General features: G+C 45.4%; 1 protein-coding gene across 1 annotated transcript in view; it reads right to left on the bottom strand.

Moving 5' to 3' along the window:
• luzp2 (leucine zipper protein 2) overlaps positions 1-21,038 on the bottom strand; it is a 140,777-nt gene that overhangs the window by 48,447 nt on the left and 71,292 nt on the right. Inside the window, exons 2-5 of the mRNA XM_076018171.1 lie at positions 16,872-16,989; positions 10,020-10,090; positions 7,155-7,236; positions 1,601-1,663 (exon numbers count right to left, since the gene is read on the bottom strand). Of these exons, the coding sequence (XP_075874286.1) occupies positions 1,601-1,663; positions 7,155-7,236; positions 10,020-10,090; positions 16,872-16,989 (334 nt within the window). The remainder of the gene's footprint in view (positions 1-1,600; positions 1,664-7,154; positions 7,237-10,019; positions 10,091-16,871; positions 16,990-21,038) is intronic.

Here is a 21,038-nt window from a genome sequence, read left to right as displayed (position 1 = left end):
TGAACGTGTGAGGGTAAAGTGGCGTGCTCGGTTCTTTGAGGTGCAAAAGCCACGAGGCCCCTCGAACTTCCCTTCCCCACTTCAAACAAAACCGTCTGACAAACGTGCAGAGGCCCGCGGCGTGGCAGCAACTTTATGAACATTTGGCTCTCGCTTAATGGATGTCGGTGCACCGTGGTCGGGGCCCTTCGTTGGAGGCACTTGATCACGTTACAGAGGCAGCGTTTAGTCCAAATTGAGCCCGAATTAAATTGAACATCTGGTGAATATCCATTTTCCTTGCTGCCGGCCTGCTTGTTTTCACTTCATCTGCATCTCTCATGGGCGCGTGATGATGATGAAACACGGATCCCCGGCGCGGTTCTCGAGACAAACGGCGCTGTGTGCACTATGGATGGCATTTATCTACTGTATATATTGTACTACTTTAAAAAAAAAAAATAATTGGTTTAGTAAATTGATATTGGTTGTGTAATTGCATATATTTTATGCTGTATAATGACCAACTCACTTTCCGAACGCTAACAAAGCTGCATCCTGTCAGTGAACCCGGCAGCAATGGTTGAGGAAATTCCCAGGATGGTGACGATACACTCAACCAGGTGCTGGCTTCGCCCTCTTTCAGTAGACAGTATAATAAACTCCGTAGTTTTAGCAGGACACTGTATGTGTATGGCTAACCGCGCTGTCCCAGACATCTGGAGTGTATTTTTTGGAACTGCCAATGTAATTGTTCTACGTTCAATTGATATTTGAGCGACTCAGAGGTCATGGCGCGATTCTTCGACTCGAAACAGAGAAAAAGACACAACTTCCATCAACACCGAGCCACCATCTGGCGACTTGTAAGAATATGACTGGTGTTTGTCCAGTGTGAACAACCCTGTTCTTGCAAGAAGGTGCTGGGCAGGTCATATACCAGGCCAGTTGGAGGCGCTGTGTCAAATACAATGCAGTCCAGTGTCACAAATTGTTTCACTGGATTTGGAAGCACTCATTTAAGTGCCTCATATCTGTAGTATTTAGTAAAAATCAATTGGGTGTCGGTGCTGCTGCACGGTGTCATTTGATTTGTCTCCATCTCCAAAAGTTTAATATTCTAGTTTCTCTAGTTTCCTTTTTTTTCTCCCGCCTCAGACAGACCACTTACACCAAACAACGACGGCGAGTTGCACCGAACCGTCCACACCGCCGATGCAGCAACACATTTAATGGGCCCACTGTCTATATTCTTCCTTTGTCCCCTCTCGGTGCCACTTTTCCCTTTTCAAGCCTGCGGCTAACGATCCCAACACCAGATAATACGATTTGTCACATCGTTTCAGGCCAACGACTAAAAGAACTGCTTGAAATATCTGCTGTCCCTGGCAAACATCGGAGGCCCCAAGTGTCGGTGCAGAACCCTTAACATCGAAACAAAAAAAAGAAGTATAATTTGAGACTGTCCCTCTGAAAGTGACGTTCGACAATCAGGCAAGGAAGAATCCTGGAGGTGACACTGAGGCACCACGGTGAGCCGTAATGAGAAAAAAAAATAATCATGGAGACAAAGTGAGGGCGTGTTCGGTCAAAGCACACGGGGCGACCCCGGCGGACTCACCTCCTGCTGTAAATCCTTGATGATTTTCGTCTTTTTCTCCATCTCCACTTTGAGGAACTTGATCTGAGGAGAAGGGAAGAGCAACGTGATCAGAGTGGTTAGGCGGCCGTGTGTGTGTGTGTGTGTGTGTGTGTGTGTGTGTGTGTGTGTGTGTGTGTGTGTGTGTGTGCAAGAGAGAGAGGGAGAGAGAGCGAGTGTGTGCGTTTGTTTTTGTTTTTTTATATACTGTATACATCATTTCCATTTCCATGATCAGATTTAATTAAGGCTATGGAGGTCAAGTATGCCTTTTCCAATGCAATGCACGTGACATGTGCACTTAATGCAGAGCGCTTTTTGATTTACACGGCACTCCACTTTGATTATTTTTTCCTCGTTTTCTTTTTTTTTTCCCTCCAAAAGGAAAACAAGCAGCAAGCGCCGCGTGTGTGATTAAACGTTACTCAGGCAGGAGTAAATATAAATACATTTGTATGAAATGGGGAGGTAGGGGGGGGACACTAGATTCTGCTGGGGATTAATATACATTTGGTGTTTTATTATTAATAGCGGCGGAACTGAGCGCCAGGGATCTGCCCCGCATTCATCTTAATGAGGCATCCTGTCCGCCGGTGCATCTGGATAACAATGAAACTACTCAAGAAAGGTCCCGGCTGGGATTTTTCTCCAATGGACTTGTAGAAAATTGTCCTCAGCGCTCAGCTTCGCGGGATTAATTGTTTAATCTGTCTTAATCTGGATTTGTCACTCGCATTTTCGAGAGCCAGGGCTTCAACGCTCGCGAGCGTCTGGAAGGAAACGGCCAAACTCTCGCTCCTCATCAGTCTTCAACCCCTGCGGGAGCTTTTAGCGTGACAACAGCGGTTAACTCTCCACCCCAAGCCAGGCATGATGAAATTAAAGGTTAATGTTTAGTCACTGTCGCTGCCCTGGAGAGTGGTAAAATATATATATATATATATAATACCAGACAGAGGAAGAGAGAGGGGGGGAACAAAATAAATAAGTAAATAAATAAATAAATAAATAAATAAATACATTCTGCTAGGACTGAAGAAGCCGGAGCCGTTAAAGGCCCAGTGCGAAACATTTCCCATCAATCTGCTGGCACATTTACGCTTTTTGGTTTTGACGGAGCCACTCGAATAAATTGTGTTCACATGCAAGAGCGGGTCCAGTCAGGAGGCGGCTGCAGTGCACTGCCGTGCACGTGCAGCAGCACCCTCGTCCGCATCCTTGCTGTTGCGCAACGTTGCACAGAGTGCAGCGGCCTGTGGCTGCAAAATGAAGAACTGCAGAGATGAGAAGAGTCGAGTCAAGTTCGATGGATGCTGTTGACGTCGGAACCTTTAACACCTTTGATTTATTCACTGCTTACGTCGAGGGGCTTTGTCTTTCGGTGAAAAGCACTTCAGTCTGTGCTGAAGGACTGACGTGATCAGCCACTTGCTGCCGCTGAAATCCTAACAAAGTTGAAAAGTCGCACCGATTGTCGCATCCCAGAGGATGTGAAATTTGTCCTCGGCGGTCGACCAACTCCCCTGAGGGAGCGGTGAGCAGCCGCGGCTCTGTGATCATAGGGCGATCTTATTCACGGTGGATGCGGCGTAGTGAGCGCTTCCTGTGTTCCTGGGTTCAGCGCTGCTAGCCGCTACCGCATCGTGCACTAGCTCCCCCCTGAAATCACTACAGTCCCGTTTCGTGGCTCAATTTGAGCATAAAACCCCTATTTCTGTTTGTTCCTGCACCCTAAAAATCCCAGCCGGCATTTGTGAGACGTGAAATCGAGAGCCGATATCGTGGAAAACGGGGATTCACGGTACTGTGTTTTGGCCGTGCTCTCTTAGCGTTGGCCGGTGCTAAACATTGCGTACCGGCCCTTTAAGTGCGTGCCACAGTGAGCGCCGCAGTATCGGAAAAAGGGCCAAACCGCAGATCCGCTCTTCGCTATCCCACGGGCCACCCATCAAGACCCTTTAACTCCGACTGATAAAAATAAATAAATAAATAAATTAAAAAAGCGCTAGCGCAAATTACGCTTTCCCGCCGTATCTTGCAGAGTCAGTTCGCTGTGTGGTGGTGGCGGCGATCGGAATTTCTCCAGCCGAGGCGCCATTGCCGAGACGTTCCTTCCCGCGGCGGGCGGCTGCCCATTTTCCGCTGCGCGCCTGATTTAATAGCCCATATGCTTATCGTGTTGGGGTGATATCTTTGTTTGTCGCAGCCTTTTTTTTTTTTATCGCCGGCTCAGCGTGTCTTGCTGCTCCATGCCTGTGGCTCGTGTTCAGCAGCCGGATCGAGGTTCAAACGCCACAACCACAGATGGCAAACGGTTGCTGCGGGTTACTGCATTTACTTATTTATATTTCAAAACCGAACGGACGGAGGCTGCCTGTGTGTTCCGGGCAGATAGGACGGGTCCCACCGCACCTCCCCTGTCTTTCTAGATTCTTTTGCTTTTCTTGGTGCCTCAATCCCATTTTCCTTTATGCAACATGCATCCTTGAGAGAGGCCATCGAGAGGACAGAGACGACAGGACACACTGCTGGCCTCGTACCCGAGCCACAGACTTCGCCTCCACAGGTGACACGCACCGCCACGGCTTGCCATCCTTGTTGACGGAAGCAGCCAAAAAAAGTGGCAAATTCGCCATCGTGACTTTGCGTGATATTCGATAGCTTTTGTCGCTCTTCCAAAATTTGCAAAACTTTCTTTGGTACACTTGTATTTTTGGATAACTTTTGCTGCGGTTGGGTTTTCCGTCAGGACGGCTTCATGAACTGGGACGGATTAAAACCGAGACACGTCCATCTCGCATTCAGCCACAGGTCCAGGTTGACCATGTATCTCTTCCTGCCGAACTATACACTTCCTAAGGGTACGACACTTGGACTGTATATGATATATAACAAGCCTCAGAGTCCGAGGGAGCACTGGGAGTAGGCGTGAACGCCGTCCAGTCTTCAAGTCTCTGAGCGCCGCATCCGTCAGGATCACAAACCGCCTTTAATACCGACTCCAGCGGGGGCTCCGGTTCAAACCGGTTACCTCGCTTTGCAAAGGATGTCCGTGACATTTGCATGCAGCCGAGATGTTCGTTTTAATCTTCTGTCTCCGGTGCCGGCGATAAATAACGGTTCCCAGAACATAAATGTCACAAAGTCTAAGCGGAGGAACCCGGCGACTGTCATCCGAGGGATACGAACGCGGCACCTCGTGAAACGTTCCCGCCGCCGCTGTGTATCCAACGGAGAAGGGATGATCCGACCGTTGATGGCGGCGCACTGACGAGAAGTTGCGCCGACTCTGTGGGCTTGCAGCACTCGAGGCTGGTCTCTTCATCTTCATGGAACAGCCTCATTATCAGAGACTGTCTAGCTCTAAAAAAAAAAATAATAAAAAAAATCTTTACTTACTATTATTACCCATCCTTGAAATGCAGCCCATAACAGGCGTCTATTTCAAAAACAAAGTCAAAGTTTTACAGTGTATATTTTCCCTGGCTGCTCCACCGCTCCCTGTCTCTTCTCTCCTCCTGATATGAATCGTTGCACACTGCACATTCACCCAATGTATGAATTGTTACAAAAAAAAAATAAATAAAAAAATGCCATCACGATCCTGTGCAATAAAGTTCTGCTACAGAGATTATAATACATTTCAATGCGGAGAAACAAAGAAGGAGGTTTCTGCTGGGTGGACATTTTGCAAAGTCACATGGGCTGACACTGCCAATGCAACCGGCCGGGAGGTGAGCTAAGTTGGACCGGCTCTGCTCCTGAAAACTCCCCATTTCTATGCAACAGAACACTGGGGCTATGTAACCGATCCTCCAAGGGAAAGAGAATGGAAAATGCCTATAAAGTCTCAATCAAGCCCGTGAAAGGGCAAGCTGTCACGCAGATGCTACACGCAATTACTTTCAGCCAAACGCCGCTCATGGTCGCAGGGAATCGAAAGGCTTCGATTCGGTCTCCGGCCTTGTTTCTCGACACGGTCTGTCTATGTCTTGGTCTCGGTCCGGGCGGCCTTGGTTACATCAGTAGGACTGCGACAGGACATGCCCTCTTTTCGCAGGTCTCCTGCCGGCGTGCCGGGGATCATGTAGCCAAACAGGCCTCCTGCTGATCCGCTGATGGGCTGTTTGCTGGCAGAGCAGGAGGTGGCCTCGCAGGAAAGGTTGGACTTTGCAGAAGCGCATGCATAAATGCATCGGCAATTACGTCAGTCGGCGGTCGCCGCCCCCCCCCGAGGAATTCTCGGCACCGATACCATCGGAATATTTGTTTAACGGTCCCGGCCGCTGTGTTTTCAGGTACGACTTGTAGAGGACCCTCGCTATGCAATATTTACTTTAGCAGTGTTTTTCAGGGTTAATCTGTCTCTTCATGGGTGAAGTGTAAGAAAAAAAACCTGTCCTTTGTGATGTCACACATGAACCTCTCGTCTGCCCTTTAAGACCATGTCTGTCTGCCTCCAACAAGAAAAAGATCAACCATAGCAGGAGGCTGAAAACAGAGGGCTAATTACGTGGTTTACTGGAGATCTGTAGAGGTTATTTTTGGATAATTCCGTCGCGGAAGCCTGTCCCACTGAATTTTATAAAAAACTAAGAACGACGGATGGCATCTTTAACCACCATGATAACTTTTCCTCAACGCTTACCAGGATAAATAAATACTCTACAAGGTTTTATGTCCAATAACTCACTGGTGAACTTCGCTGTGGCGTCATAACGGTGCGCAGAAGCGATTTTTAGTCCATTTATCCCGCGTCATAACTCAGAAACAGAAAGGCCGGATCGGAAGGGGACATAATTCTAAGAGTGGAGCGCAGGGAAAAGCTGTGAAACCGCAATCAGGCGTCCTTGACAGCAGCATCTCTCCCTTTGAAACACGGTGATGCAATGCTTCAAATGGTGTGTGTGTGCGTGTGTGTGTGTGTGTGTGTGTGTGAGAATGTTGCTCCAATTACTCGCGAGGTCTTTTAACGCAACTCCGCACTTGCCTGATTGCAGTTCACCTTCTTCCACTGCGAGCTTTGTTTTCAAAGTTATGACTCTAAATACAGACCGGAGAGGGAGAGAGAGGGAGGGAGAAACTCCGAGACGGCGGGTCTTGAGGGGAGCGGAAATTATTTCCATCATTTTGTGTTCCATCACACACGCCGATAATGTGAATGGAATTTCCATTTAATGTCCGAGGTGCTCCAGAGGATCGTAATTAGAATTGTAATGGCGCTGCATTGGGCGCCGGGCGATGAATAAGTGGGAAGGCGGTTACAGTAGATGGATGATGGATGGACGGATCAGCGCAAGTTCTCAGGTTATAACACCGCTGTTGGGTGTTTTTTTTCCCTTTTATTTTTCCCCTCGTCCTCCAGCAGCCACCGTCTTTTAGTCCGTCCGAGGGTTTCAATTACAGCGGCGAGGCTGCAGGAGCGGAATAATGAGCGCCGACCGCTGAGGGGAAAGCGTGTGACAGGTGACAGCGCCGGTTAGACGGGAGGAGGGCGGCGGATACTGTCGGTCAGGCGGCGGCGGCGGCGTCTCACCGTGGCCTGCTGCTTCTCGGCTTTCTCGTTTGCCTCGTCCAGCTGCTTCTGCAGGGCCGCCTGGAGGGACTTCATCTCCTCTCTGTCAAGTGAGCAGGAAGTGAGAGACACTCTGTTAGCAGATACCCTCCTAGTCACCCTCTCCCCAACACACACACACACCCCCGCCACCGCCGCCGCCGCCTCCTTGCACGCTCTGAGGCCGCTGTTGAGAGCCGTTGGGCACACGCACCAACTCACTCGGAGCGAAATGAAAGCTGTGCGTGTCTGGACCGGAGACAAAAGAGGATTTCGGAGGCACCAGGAAGAAATAAAAGCATCTGGTGAATTTTTAAAATAACGCATTAAACGCTCCATCTGAAGAGCCAATAACATTTCTAATGCGACAACTGCAGCAGACACTTTGTCATTAGTGTTAATGCAACAGTGGAGAAAAACAAAGACTTTTTGGATCAGTAATTTGACATCGGAGTCTTTTTTTTGTTTTGCTGAGATAATGTATTAGTAAAATTTAGAGTTGGTTGCTATAAAAAAAAAAAAAAAAACTTTCCTGTACATCAAATTTGCAGTCTTTTCTATCTAAATGTGCAAAATTTACATTTATGGGGCACAAATCCCAAGTGTAAAAGGTCTCTGAGGGGTGCGTGGAAGTGATTATTAAGCAAATACTTTGAAAATATCGCAGCTTACTTGCACCTCAAAGGTATTTTTTTAATCATTGTTATTGTCCAAAAAGAAAGGAAGTGATTTTTACGATGATTGATTCTACATTTAACCCTCAGCCTCTCTTTAAAACACAGCTAAAGCCTTTCGGTCAGCTCAAAACACAAACACCAGGACAAAACATCATAAAAGAAAACAATATATTACACGGCGGGTCAGTAGATTTATTGGTAAAGAAAAGGCTGTTCAGTGCGGCTGCTTCTCGCCACACTGATTTTTAATGCGCTCCCTGCCAACATCTCATTGTATATGCGTTGAACATGAATGCGAATGCATTAACATGCGATGGATATTTCAGCGCCGTTTGATGCTCCTGCTCACAGATAACAGCGATGCACAATGAATTATGAATCGACTGGGCAAAGCGATGTGGGTCAGTGGTTTCAGAGACGCCGCCGCCGCCGCAGAATCACATCACACGTCGCCGTGGCTAAATTAAAGCTAGCGGCCCGTTCACCGGTGCCGTACGTTTAATATAAATGAATAAATAAATAAATTGCGCGTCTTTGATGGCAACACTGCAGGAGTCAGTCTTGGCTCCTGCGTGCGTCTCCTCTGTTGCATTTCATTTGCCGTCAGTTGCGCCTGTTTGGATCAAGATGGAAGATATATTTTTCTTCACGGCCACCAGACATCTGCCGCCGCCGCTTCAATTATATTCCCGTCACTGTGTGTGCAAGATGTGGAAACATGTTCAGCAAATAAGACTAAAACAAACCAAAAAGAAAATGTCCACACAGGGCACATGAAATGAAAACCGTTTTACTGATTGCATTTTGAAAACTTTGATTAAGAAGAAGAAGAAGAAGAAGAAGAAGAAGAAGAAGAAGCAGAAGAAGAAGCAGAAGAAGAAGAAGCAGAAGACGAAGAAGCAGAAGACGAAGGAGGAGGAGAAGAAGAAGCAATAAAAAAATAAAATATTTGTAGGTATACACGGAAAATAAAACAAGAGATTTACATCTTATGGACAGTGTTTGAGACATGTTCAGGTAGCATACACGTTAAAAAAAATAAATAAATACAAAAAAAAGACTGATGAATCACGGATGAATCACTTTGGTCATTGAAAGTTAATCTTCCCAGTCTGGACTTCCAGGACTCCGAGAACGCACCTCAGTCATCATTTAAGATTTCAGGTTTGCACTCAATGCATTATGAGATTCCTCAAGAAAAGGTAAAGGAATCTATGCTTCAAACATCTGCGCGGATGTGTTTCTTTCATAATGCTGCATACGATGGAATTGTGCTTCCACCAGTTCTCTCGTGGGAAAATACTTTCAGATTTACGCAGTATAATCGGTTTAAATCATTTGTAAACACAAACGGTCATTTTTTTTTGTCTCCGTGTGTGCCGCCTTGCTTCTTTTGACTGTGTTGAATGCTTATAAAAAATAAAAATAAAATAAAAGCCTTTGCTGCAGTTGCTTTGCAGTGGGCGGAATCTAGGCTGAAGGCTTTTCCAAAACCTTTGTGCTGGTATAATTGGAGTGGGAGCAGCCGAGTACATCGAGTACCTGCTTTCAAGCAAGCTCGTTGTATTGCAAGTACATGCAAATTTTTATTATATTTTTTCACTTTTTGGAGCTCTCCAGCTGTTTTACAGCGTACAGAGCAGAATTTTAAGTTATGTAATTGGACCTCGCTTCATAAAAATGCGAGTCGGAAGTCACAGTCGCACGCGGGTGCCTCTCTGCACCATTTTTAGACTTTTTAGAGGAGCGTGTGCCAAAACTGGAGCCTCTGGAAAATCAGCGCTCTGCATATCCCAGTATCACAATATGCCACTGCCGTGTCAAATCCCACCCACTGAGACAACCTGTCGCTGTTTTTGTCCCCTTCCAACCAATGTGGACAGTCTGTGAAAGCATCAGCTTCAGCAGGAGGCTGTAAACAGAGGGCTAAATGAGGAAACACAGACTCTTGTCTCCGGCTGGTTAGTTCTTCAAGACCGTTTCAACAGGACGCGTACGATAAAACGACTGATTGCCTAAGAATGACTTCACGCTCATTCTGCTGGACCCTATCAGATCAATACCCGCCTGCACTCCTACATTAAGGACTCCCAACCTATATTTGTATTTGAGTGGGTTCAGGCGCAGTGGGTAATTCAAAACCTGACTCATTCACGCTGGCCTACTTTACCTCTGTTTGTGGCTGAGCTCCAGGATCCTCTGAACATCCTTCTTGGCCACTGAGTCGTCATTTTTCAGGGACTAAAAGGGAAACACAAAGCGCGCTGTTATTCATTCATTTATTTATTTATTTTTCCTGCGAAAGACACAGCTGTGCATATTACATGACAAACGACACGCAGGATTTATTTCCGAGCGTCGGACACGCTTTCCTGGAACTGCCAACCAGGTTTTTTTTTTCCCAAGGTTGCCGATTCCTTTCAGCGCAAGCAAAGGCAAAAAAAACCAAAAAAAAACAAAAAAACAAAACACTTGGAAGTTCAGAAAGAGACACAAGGGAACCGTAACTCCGCTGCAAACTACTAAAATGGCCCAGATTTGTGAAACAATCGAGGGGAATACTGAGCAGATGTAAAATGTTCGGGTGAAACTCCCAAAAAGCTAAATCGGCCACGACGTCCCGAATACTCAGCGTCTTTTGGAAATCCTAACGAGGGTTGTGCCTCACTGATTGGACTCTGCTGGCGCCGAACATCTGCCTGATGGGTAATTATGGATTAGTCGAGTCTCTGATTGCCCTACAAGCCCTCCAAGATATTTTTATTTTGTCATGAGATGAAGAGAAATTCCCAGATCTTTCTTCTTCATGCGGCGCTTGGAGGTAATAGCTGCAGCAATTAACCAGATTTCCATAATTCCTGTTCTGCCCCTCCTCTTGTCACAGAAGAGATGATTCCATCCCACTGTTCACTCTGCAGACTGAAGAGCAATAACGTTCAGAAGAAGAAGAGGAAGAAGCAGAAGAAGCAGAAGAAGAAGCAGAAGACGAAATGACTATAAATATATATATATTTTTTCTTCAAGTAATTTAATTCTACATTGCATGGAAGAGGGATAAATGTGCTTTTGCATAAATTAAGCAGGAGGCATAATTTCCCAAATTCGCCCTCTAGTAGTATTCATAATAGTGAGCGCTCTTTTAGCCACATTGCTAATCCATGCGTGCATTATTGGCCCAAAGGGAGAGATTATGAATTCTCAAGGCACCAACTCAGGAGGTCAACAGTCAATAAACTAATGTGAACATAAAGTATATAAATGGCAATTTAAAAAATAAAAAATAAAAGCAACAGTTTCAGCATTTTTTTGGTTTGTTTTTGGGGTTTTTTAGCCATTGAAAAGTTTCTAAATACGGAGGTAATGTGGGTTGATTAACCATATACCTAATAACACAGAAACTATGCACTAAATAACAGCCTATTATTACATCTGGATGAAAGCCTGTCTAATATATTGGCATCTTGAATGCTCAATAATCCACTTACAGCTGTTTTACAAGAAGCAGTGGCATTTATATCGGCACATCGTGGCATCGGGCCCTTTGAGGGCAACCTCACTGCTGATGTGGCCCCACGGTGCGAATGTGTCGGACACCTCTGACCTGGAGGGTGCACTTGACCTGTAATCTGGCCACAACCCACTCTGAAAATGTGAGTAAAGCTTCACGGTTGGAAGGTGAAGAAACATGGCCCCAGCTGCTATATTTAGAGGGTTTGGAGGAAGAACATTTTTGGGTACATTTGCCCCAGGTGGTGCGATTATGACATCACACTTTAAATTGTGAGCGAATGTCAAGTGGGGTTACATTGGAAGCCAAAAAAAATCTCCAGCCGTAGGTCTAGCACAAAATAAGCAAAGTTTTTTATCTGTGGTGAATGAAAAAGAATAGAACCCACATCAGAAAACACTAAAGGGAGAGAGTCGCTGTCCTTCCGACATGGCCAACTTGTTAATGAGTACATTTTCCCTGAAATAACGACCTGTTTCCACTCTTGTAGTTTTGGAGTTTTTTTGACTTACTTTTTTTTTTAGTTAGTTCATTTACTACCCTGAAGAAAAGATTTACTCCTCCACTGAAGCTGAAGCCGCCTTCTGACCTGACTGGCTTACTGATGCCAGGGCCTACGGGTGTGGAGATGCAACTTATCTCGCCTGGAGTGAATAGACATCAAAGTCTGCCCTGGGGATAGTGAAAGGCACGCTACATGAACTTTTTCCCGAAAAAGAAAAAAAAGGCGTAACAAAAAAAAAAAGTGTCAGGTCTCGCTCAAGCACATCCACGTGGGCAGATAAAGTGTGCATATCAATTACTAGACTGTTGAGCGTCTGATAAATGAGCTGCGCGGGAAGAGATGCCTGAAGGACATTTTTAAAAAAAAATTATAAAAAAAAAAGAGCGCTTCCAGATTTTGAGTGTCGGCATCCAGGGTCTAATTTTCCAAGAGGGATGCTTGTTTTTGGAAGATGGTTGTTGCATATGCTAATTCAACCAGAGGGGGGAAAAAATTGGACACCACCACACCCACAAAAAAAAAACCAAGCAAAACGATTTCTGAGTTTCTGTTCACCTCTTGTCATAGCCAAGAAGTGTAATGAAGCTGACCCGCACTGACTGGTGGGGTGTGACATACAGTATCTGGCAGCGGAGATAATTACGTGGTGTGAAAGGCGGGCAGGAATTAGAATATCTGCGCAATAATAAGGTATATATCGCTTTACAGAAGCTCCAAAAGTCCTCCAGCAGCACCTGGCAGGAGAAAGCAGATGCCTTTCTCTGCAACAGGGGTATAAAAGTCCTCCTCATTACCACAGACCTCCAGATTAACGCTACATATTTTCCTTGTATTTTATGTTAATCACCCTTGCTGGCATTGGTGTGTGTGTGTGTTTGTGTGTAATTTCCTTCGGGCTAAGTTTAGCTTGTGCATGCAAACATGCCCTTCACATTGAAATAGTCTCTGGATGCGTACACAAGAGTCTGAATATATTGTATTGTATTTTTTTTTTTTTTTTTTTTTTTAGGGGGGAGAAGGCTTACCAAAGAATTGACTGTATGCTGGTTCAAAAAGCACTGACGGATGATGCAATGGAAAAGAAACAATGAGGTTTTCTGCAGGAGTTCATCTGGGTCGCCGTCGGCTTTTCTTTCACGCCTCATTTCCGCCTTTGTATGTTTTCCGGAAACGCCTCAGAGGGCGTAGACGGCGTGTCGGCTCCGCTAACGGGCTGCGTGCTAGCTAACATGCTAATTCCCACAGTTCAGTGGCCAGGTTTGTCTGTGTGATCAAAAAGATCTCGGCTCATTTCAGCATTAAGCGAAGCGACGCTATTCTCAGTACGCACCATCCGGCTGTTATTATAACCTGATATGAAAGGCAGTCAGATTTGCGGTATTAATATGAAAATGCTCAACATTGCAGTCATCACACTTGACTCCCTCCTTTTCTTTTCTTTATACTCCTCAACCATCTCTAGACTCAGCTGCACATTAATTCCACTGTCCACAAAACAGCCGTTGCATGTGGCAGCCGGCGTCTTTTACTGATTGCCTGCCTGAGTTCCATGTATTTATTCCACACAACCAGATGTAATATGCGGCTTCGAAATGGCTCGGGTATTTTACTGTGTGTTTACAATGTGTATATATGTGTGACTTCAGTACGTGCCCTGTCTTGTGTAATCCGTGTAGATCTCTCCCTGTTTGACTCTTTGTTGTGTTGTGTGGGAATGAAACAGCGACGCTAGCCGAGGGCACTGGCACTTCTTTTACAGGTCTGTCACGAACAAAAATACAGCAGAAACTTTGAGTGGCTTATATGAGGAAGCTGTCGACACTTCTGCAGACATGTTCAGTCAGTCTCTCACCATCTATTCAATTTACTCTCTTACTAAAAAAATAAGAGTGTTTTTTTTCTCAAGGCAATAAGAAAATAATACATATGCAAGATACAAAATATTAGCGAAATGTATAAGATAAATAAGTACATTTCAGAAAGCGTCATTTAACCGTTCCACATGGAAATAACAACCACACATATTAATCAGTGAGCACAAAATATACACAACTGACCATCTCCATACTTGTCACGAACAAAAAAACAGCGGAAACTTTGAGTGGTGAGTATGAGTAGGCTGTCAACACTTCTACTGAAGAGAATGAAAAAGATGTCACGTACCAAACAGAGCACGAGCCGGCTCACGGCTAATGTGAACGTTAGCGCAAGCTAATGCTAATTGGCGATTCTTACGAAGATCGCCTGCGAGTCATATTTTACACACACACAAGGCAATTAAAACACGGAAAACACTCCCGGCGACATCCCGACACAAACCGAGCTGGCCACATTAAGCAACAGCCTCGTAAATACAGTGTTCATCAATTCTTAGCGTGAGAGAAGCTTCCCCACATCTTACCTGCAGACGTGTTCAGTCACTCTCTGACCACCAGAACACGCAGGTGCAGCAACTTCTCATGACAGCCCTTCCCCCTCAGCACATACACACTCACACGCACAGAGCGCCAAATAAAAATCGGACAGGCAGATGAGAATGATATGAACAGTGTGAAAAATAAATTAACCCAGCATTTTGGTGAAATTAACTAAAAATAATTATCAAAGTGTTATACTTGCATTGGACACTAGGGGCACCAGCCCGATTTTTCCGAATGTGAACGTGAAAGATAACCACGTGGGGGGGAGGGGCTACTGTGAATATATATATATATTCCGACACATATAGTTCATGTTAGGACATTTCATTAGATTATTATTTTGTGCAATCTAAATGGCAAACTTTCACGTTTATATGACAAAGTTGTGCTCGCTAGGAATGCATCACATTTTTAAAACTCAAGTGTAGCCACAACTGTTGAGGCCTTAAACAAAGACAGTGAGCTGCAGATCACCATTGAACCTTTGAATTCTCCAAGAGGAAGAGGAATTAAGCAGAAGTAGTGGTTGCACTCTGTAGCTTTGATACAATTGAACACTGATTGTTTTTTTGTTTTGTTTTTTTCGGAATCAGGGAAGCTCGGCTGCGACAACATACCACCACTTGGTGCCACGGGCCGAGAGACGAGCAGCGTGGTTGGAGGCTTTGGCTCACGCTGCAAAATGAGAAAGACGTTCTGCTCTGCAGCCCTGAGATAACATTGTTTTCAGTCAGATGACGCAGCAGAAACGCAGGCGAACGGCGGCAGTAAACGCACTGATTTTGTTGTTTTTTTCTTACTTTATTAAACTCTGAACAGACCCACTCTGCCAGTTGTTGTCGCTCGTAAATGGTCAAACGTGGGAGTGCCGCCATGAGTCATTAATCAAAGCCGAACCTTGACGCTTTGTAACTGATGTTTGGGCTGCAAGGTTTTGCGTTGCGTTCGCTTTCTCCGAACAACATGTTTCTGGCCGCTGCCTTTTGTTCTCAATCCTCTGAACTCCACTTGCACTTCCCTGCGGTGCCGCGGCGCAAAAGATCTCCCAGAGTCAATCTCTCATTACGCTGATGTTCTGTGTTATTTACGGACTTAACAATTGATCCAACCTAGAAATGACCTTTTTTTCTTTCTTTTCATTGAGTGCCTCAAATTGTTGTCCACAAAGGGGAAACAGAAGAGGCAGAACCTTGTGAGAAATTGATTGGCACGTTATTTTGGAAAATATGCTGTCACTGTGTTGAACGCTCCTCTCATGTTGGCTCGTGATAAGTACAAAAAACCCTTCAAGATGTGTGAGCGTTCCAATGTTTTTTTTCCATTTGCTTTGCTTCTAATGTCCGACCCAGAGAGCGATTTGACTATCAGCCCAGTTGAATCATTACTTCCATTTCAGTAACATGGTTTTATCGAGGGAGCCGCTCCTCCCTCCAGCTGATGTATTGACAATGGGCCAGCGTAGCTGCACACCAATATAGAATCTTGGTCATTTGAACAGAGCTAGTGCCTCATGAAAATACTTTCCCCCCCCACTGTATTTCTTACTACTATAAGCATATTTTAGCCTCAGCCACCAGCTTCTCCACTGAGGACAGTGAGACTCTGCTCAGTTTGCAGTCATGCAAATCCTGATTGGACGGTACGCTGGTTGTAGAGTATTGGAAACTGCGGGGGCACATAGTGCCTGTTGTTGTTGTTGTTGCCACAGGGATCAATTTTCAGTATGTTGTGCAGCATCTATGCAAAATAGATTTTCATCCGGCGTTCAGGGTCGGCTGCAGTAGCTTCGCATGATCCCTGCATATAGAAGACGACCTGCTCAGACTTTCCACATGCAGATTGGTTTGGGCAGCATTGATTCACTGCTTATTTGGTCTGTAACCTTAAAGTTAGTTTGTTTCTGCCATTTGATGGATTTTGCAACTCTTTCGACTCTTTTAGACCATACAGTGCTGTATTGAGTGCATGCACCTGGGACATCAGGGACCCTGTTGAATGATCTTATTATGCTGCCCCCTGGTGTCTGGGCAGGTAATGAGGCCACACTGGTCACTTCTTGTCCGGCATTTTGTGCATCATCAGAGTCACAAATCGACGTTCGCCATTAGCCACATTTATTGATACAGTCAACGAGGAACATGACCAATTTTATTGACATCCGATGTAACCTTTGCAAAGTATATCGACACTTGCTCTAAAATTAAAATAGTAAATTTCTGGCAGCGCTAACATCGCTGTCGCCCTGCCAGCCGCCGCAGCTCATCGTCGCAACCTTTCACATCAATGTTCTCCGTGCTTGCGAAGCATCGCCGGCCATTACTCATTCAGCAGCCGCTTTCGAGAGTCGTATGCATAACACTGGTGGGGCCTTCACCCAAATTGAATAACACTTCCACATTAATATTTAACAGCGGTGAGTTGTTGGACAGCGAATTGATTGAAAACTAAGTGAAAGGAGTCACGGGTGTCCCAGTCACACAATAGCTGAAAATAGAGGGCAGGGAAAAGAAGAAGGGAAAGGAAGAAAAAAAAAAAAACAGAAATGCCTCGATGCCAGAAGTCGTTCAAACATGACTGCGTCTCTCCTACCTGAAGGTTGCCTTTTATGCTGTCCAGCTCTTTTGAAGTCTTGGAGAGCTGGTGCAAGATGCTGCTGCGTTCACTGAAGACTTCCTTCAGCCGCTTTTCCAGCCCATCGTAGCTTTGTCTGTCAGAGAGAAGGGGAGAAGGGGGAGGAGTGAGATTATGGTGGTAAACATCTTAAAAAAAACATGGGGAAGGCAACTATGCACAGGATATGAATGAAAGGATGGAGGGACTGAAATCTTTTCATATGAATCAAGCAATTTGCTGAGAGTTTCTTCAACGCAAACGGGTCTTTTGACCAGAGGAATGTCTCCGCATTTCTATTTAAACATCCATGTTGTTCGTCCAGCTATTGAAGGTCAAAAAAAGAAAAAAAAAAAAACCTCTACAGGCAATATTTTTCCAACTTTGTTCGTCGTCTATTTGAACCAAAATCCAGTTCAGAGAAGAGATTTATTTCTGCCATTCACTGCTAAGATTCAATAGATATGAAATGTCGCTCCGTGCCGCCTCACTTTCATAGCACATGGTGCTGAGGAGGTGCATGCCAAGGATGCCAGTCAGTGCACAAGCACAAATGGACTTAAAACTCTTTAAAAGGCCTGACGCTTTACAGCTCAGGGTACTTCAGGCCCCTTTAATTGGCACCATCCCAGATAAAAGTGCCGCGTTTGACCATATGGCGCCTTTAACAGCCAGACACATATCTTGGAATTAACGGGGAAAAAAAAGAAAAATCAATTTTCACCCTCTCTTTCATCTGGCATCTTTGCTCACTGACTCAAGGACAGCTACAGCTCTTCTGGGAGGTGATTAAAATCGTCAGAATGTGGTTACCCTGCAACTAATTTCTCCTGAAGCCACACAAATTTGTTTTCTTGGACGGCACCTCGAGCGCGATGATTGCAATTATTCATAAAGGCAGAGTGAGCCAACACGTTCAAACAAGCGTCTGTGCTGATTTGAATCTCGGGTGATTCAATCTCGATGATGATGACTCCTGTAGGTTTTCCTTCTTTTTTTTTTTTTCATAAGCAGTATTGCAGAAAATGGTCCTGTGACGGTGGTCAGTGGGGGCCCGCAGCCAATTTGTCCGTGTTCATTGGAGTTAAAAAAAAAAAAAAAAACAACAACAAAAAAACAAATATGTGTGGTTCATTTGGGTTGGTTTGAACCAGGGGAGCAAAAAATTAAGTGTTTCTCTTTCAGTTAATTCTCCTTTCGATTTTTCATGTTATTTTTACTAATCTCTTTGGTGCAAAGTTTCTCCATGCAGTTTCCTACTGGCCTGCCTCATGCCATTTGTTTGTGATATGAAGATGCTTCAAACTGGATCCGACCCGAGTGCAGCGACAAGACGAATGTCATTAAAGAACAACAGCGGCCTGCCTTTGAGGGCATAGTTACTGACATTATTATTGTCATTATTGTCATTATTCCGATCATCTTTTCTATCAAAGTGCCTCTTATGTGCTCCCATCTCCAGCAAAACAACACATTGTTCATCAGACGTTGCCTTGATGTGCTTTCAAAGGCGCCATTTTGCTCAATTTTCCTTGCTATACGGCAGGAAATGATTGGCGCAATTACGAGAAGGTGTTCGTCCATTTTTAATAATGTGACGTGTGTGACAAGAAAAAAATCTCCTGCATGAGGATCGGTGTTGCTTGCAGGGAAACGCACCAACTCAGCAACTGGTTTGGACTTGAGGCTGCGAACGGCGTGGAACCGTCCTGTGAAACTCGACGGCTTCTGGGTGGGAAGTGCAGCTTCTTTTGCGTCACTTTACGCGTTGGCCACGGAAGGAGAAGCCAGCAAGGAGTTGTTGGTCGCACCTGACGTGGAGGTCTCCTCCTCCTGGTGCCCAGTGTCACAAGAGCCAGCCGTCCCCTGTCTCCTCACCCATAATGCCTCTCTAATTAAACCATTTCATGTACGTGTGAGCATCCGCTCATTAGCGCTGTGCGCCAAAGACGGCTGATAGCCTCCTTCAATCAAGATTGGCATGAACATAATTGGCCTGTAATTTGTTCCATGCGGGGGAGGAAAGACATTTCAAGGCCTCGCCTATGTTGCCACGCGGATACCTGACCAACAACCGAGCAGCATCATGTGACCTTAGTTTAGCCACTGTCGTCCTTTTGACATTTGCGAATCAAACCAGCTGAGACATCATCAGGAACTGGAATATACAGCCCAGACACGACCTGATACGTAACGTCACACATGTTGTCCATCACAAGTCCATCAAAAATAGATGAAACAAACATAGTTGTACGTAGCAAAGCAAATTAAACTTTTTTTAGGATGGAAACTGTGCGCCTGCGGATCAAAATGCCAGCGTATTCAAGCACCATAAGCCAACATTAGTTCCTGTACATTAGCTCTTGGTTCTTACATAGCAGTTATCATGCAACATTTCCAACGGATATCGAAATGATGCGCTGACTCAGCAGCAACAAATTTAAAGACGTTGACTTTCTTAAAAATTTGCTTTGCCCTCCAAAACAGGAGCATTACGGGCCTTAACTGTATTTGCCGATGCACATCAGAGAGACGCGCACGTTATTTTAAGGAGGCTCGGTTGACGAAGAGCTCCATCCAGACAAAGCTCAAAAAAAAAAAAATAAAAATCTGGGTTATGAATAAACCAGAAACAGCAGAGCGGCTTGTTAAAGAGATATTTATTCCCATTTTTATTTTTTTTCCCTCCTTCGCAACAAAACTCGGAAGATCAAAAGAATCCTCTCTGTCTCCCGTTTTCATGTAATTATAAACTCGAAATGAAAGAAACACCTTCAAGCAAAGCGTCTGTATGCCGCCACGCATAGCTTTTTTTTTTTTTTTTTTTTGTTCGCTAAAGACCCGCCGGTAGCCGCAGAGTCTCCCACTCATGGCGCCTTTTTAAAAAGCAGCCTCTTATTTGTGTCGGACTGATTGACCGTTTCCAAAACCGTCCTCCTGGAAAAAAAAACGAGGACTGGATCGGGATGGCCGCTTTCTGCCGTTTCTTTCTTTCAGCCCTCCGAAACGCACTCGCAGACGATAAAATCCGCCCAACGGAGGAGCGAAACCTTGGAATTAAACGCGGTGCGCTGAATTCCACACCTATGGCATTGGCGGCGGGATTTACTGCAGTTTCATGCAATGTGGGGAAGACTCGCGAACGATTCGCCCCCACTGCCATATTATTTATGACCCGGTGGAACGGGCCCTTGGCTTCCTGGGAGATGAATAAATCCGATGGTTGGAGGCCCGCTGGCACAGAAAGCAGGCGAACATCACAAGGTTTCTTAGATAAAGCTCAAACAACCCAACCAACCAACCACCCAAACAAAGACCCTGCCTTTTTTTTTTTTTTTTTTTGTAACGCATGACTGTGACAAGCAGCGGCAGATTGCCTGACAAAAAGCCTCGTCTACACAAACGGCGGCGGATGGCGCGCGGTCATAAAGCGAGAGCGATGAGATGGTGGAATCGTGCAGGCTGAAAATCTGAGTGCGGCCCCGTCTCCACAAAACCTGTCAGAGCCCGAGAGACACGCTCGCCGGTCAGCGGGAGCGGCGCTTATTAGATCTGATTATTGTGGGCAAATATTTCTCTGCCCTTGGAGTCGGAGGCCGGGCCTCTGACTTGTACTGACTTAACCTGTGGCTCAAGTTGACTCAAGTGACGCCTCGTTGTACAGTGACCAACTGTTATTGGGCGCGGAACGCCACATGCGGCGTGCTAATGTCCAGTAAAACCGCACAGAGCCTCTTGCGCCTCGCTGGTGCTCTAATCAGTTTTTTCCCAACCAAAATCCCCAATGATGCTGTGCTACGTTGAAAAGCCGGCGGAGACGTTTATCAGAAAATCCTTCATTTGACCAGGTTAACGCGCGGTTCAAATTCCTTTTCCTCGAGCAACTTGGGAAAGCGCCGCAGAGTTACAATCAAATACAGCCTCGTGCGCACGCACACGCACAAAAGAAATATCCAGTTAAAATGCAACACAGGAATAAAATCATGGTAGCTCCTTTTTAATGCTGGAGTCCATAATGAACTAAAATCACATACGCACAAGCACAACCCTGGACAACTTTCAATAAAATCACTACATTAGAGAAATATAGTGAGGAGAAAAAAAGAAAGAAAGGAAAAAGTCGGTGGTTGGAGGTTTCAGCCGGTG

This window comes from Nelusetta ayraudi, unplaced genomic scaffold (assembly GCF_046127955.1).
Source record: "Nelusetta ayraudi isolate G7.1 ecotype Tasmania unplaced genomic scaffold, CSIRO-AGI_Nayr_v1 ptg000002l, whole genome shotgun sequence".
Lineage (NCBI taxonomy): Eukaryota > Metazoa > Chordata > Actinopteri > Tetraodontiformes > Monacanthidae > Nelusetta > Nelusetta ayraudi.
This window is presented reverse-complemented; position numbering and strand designations above follow the sequence as displayed.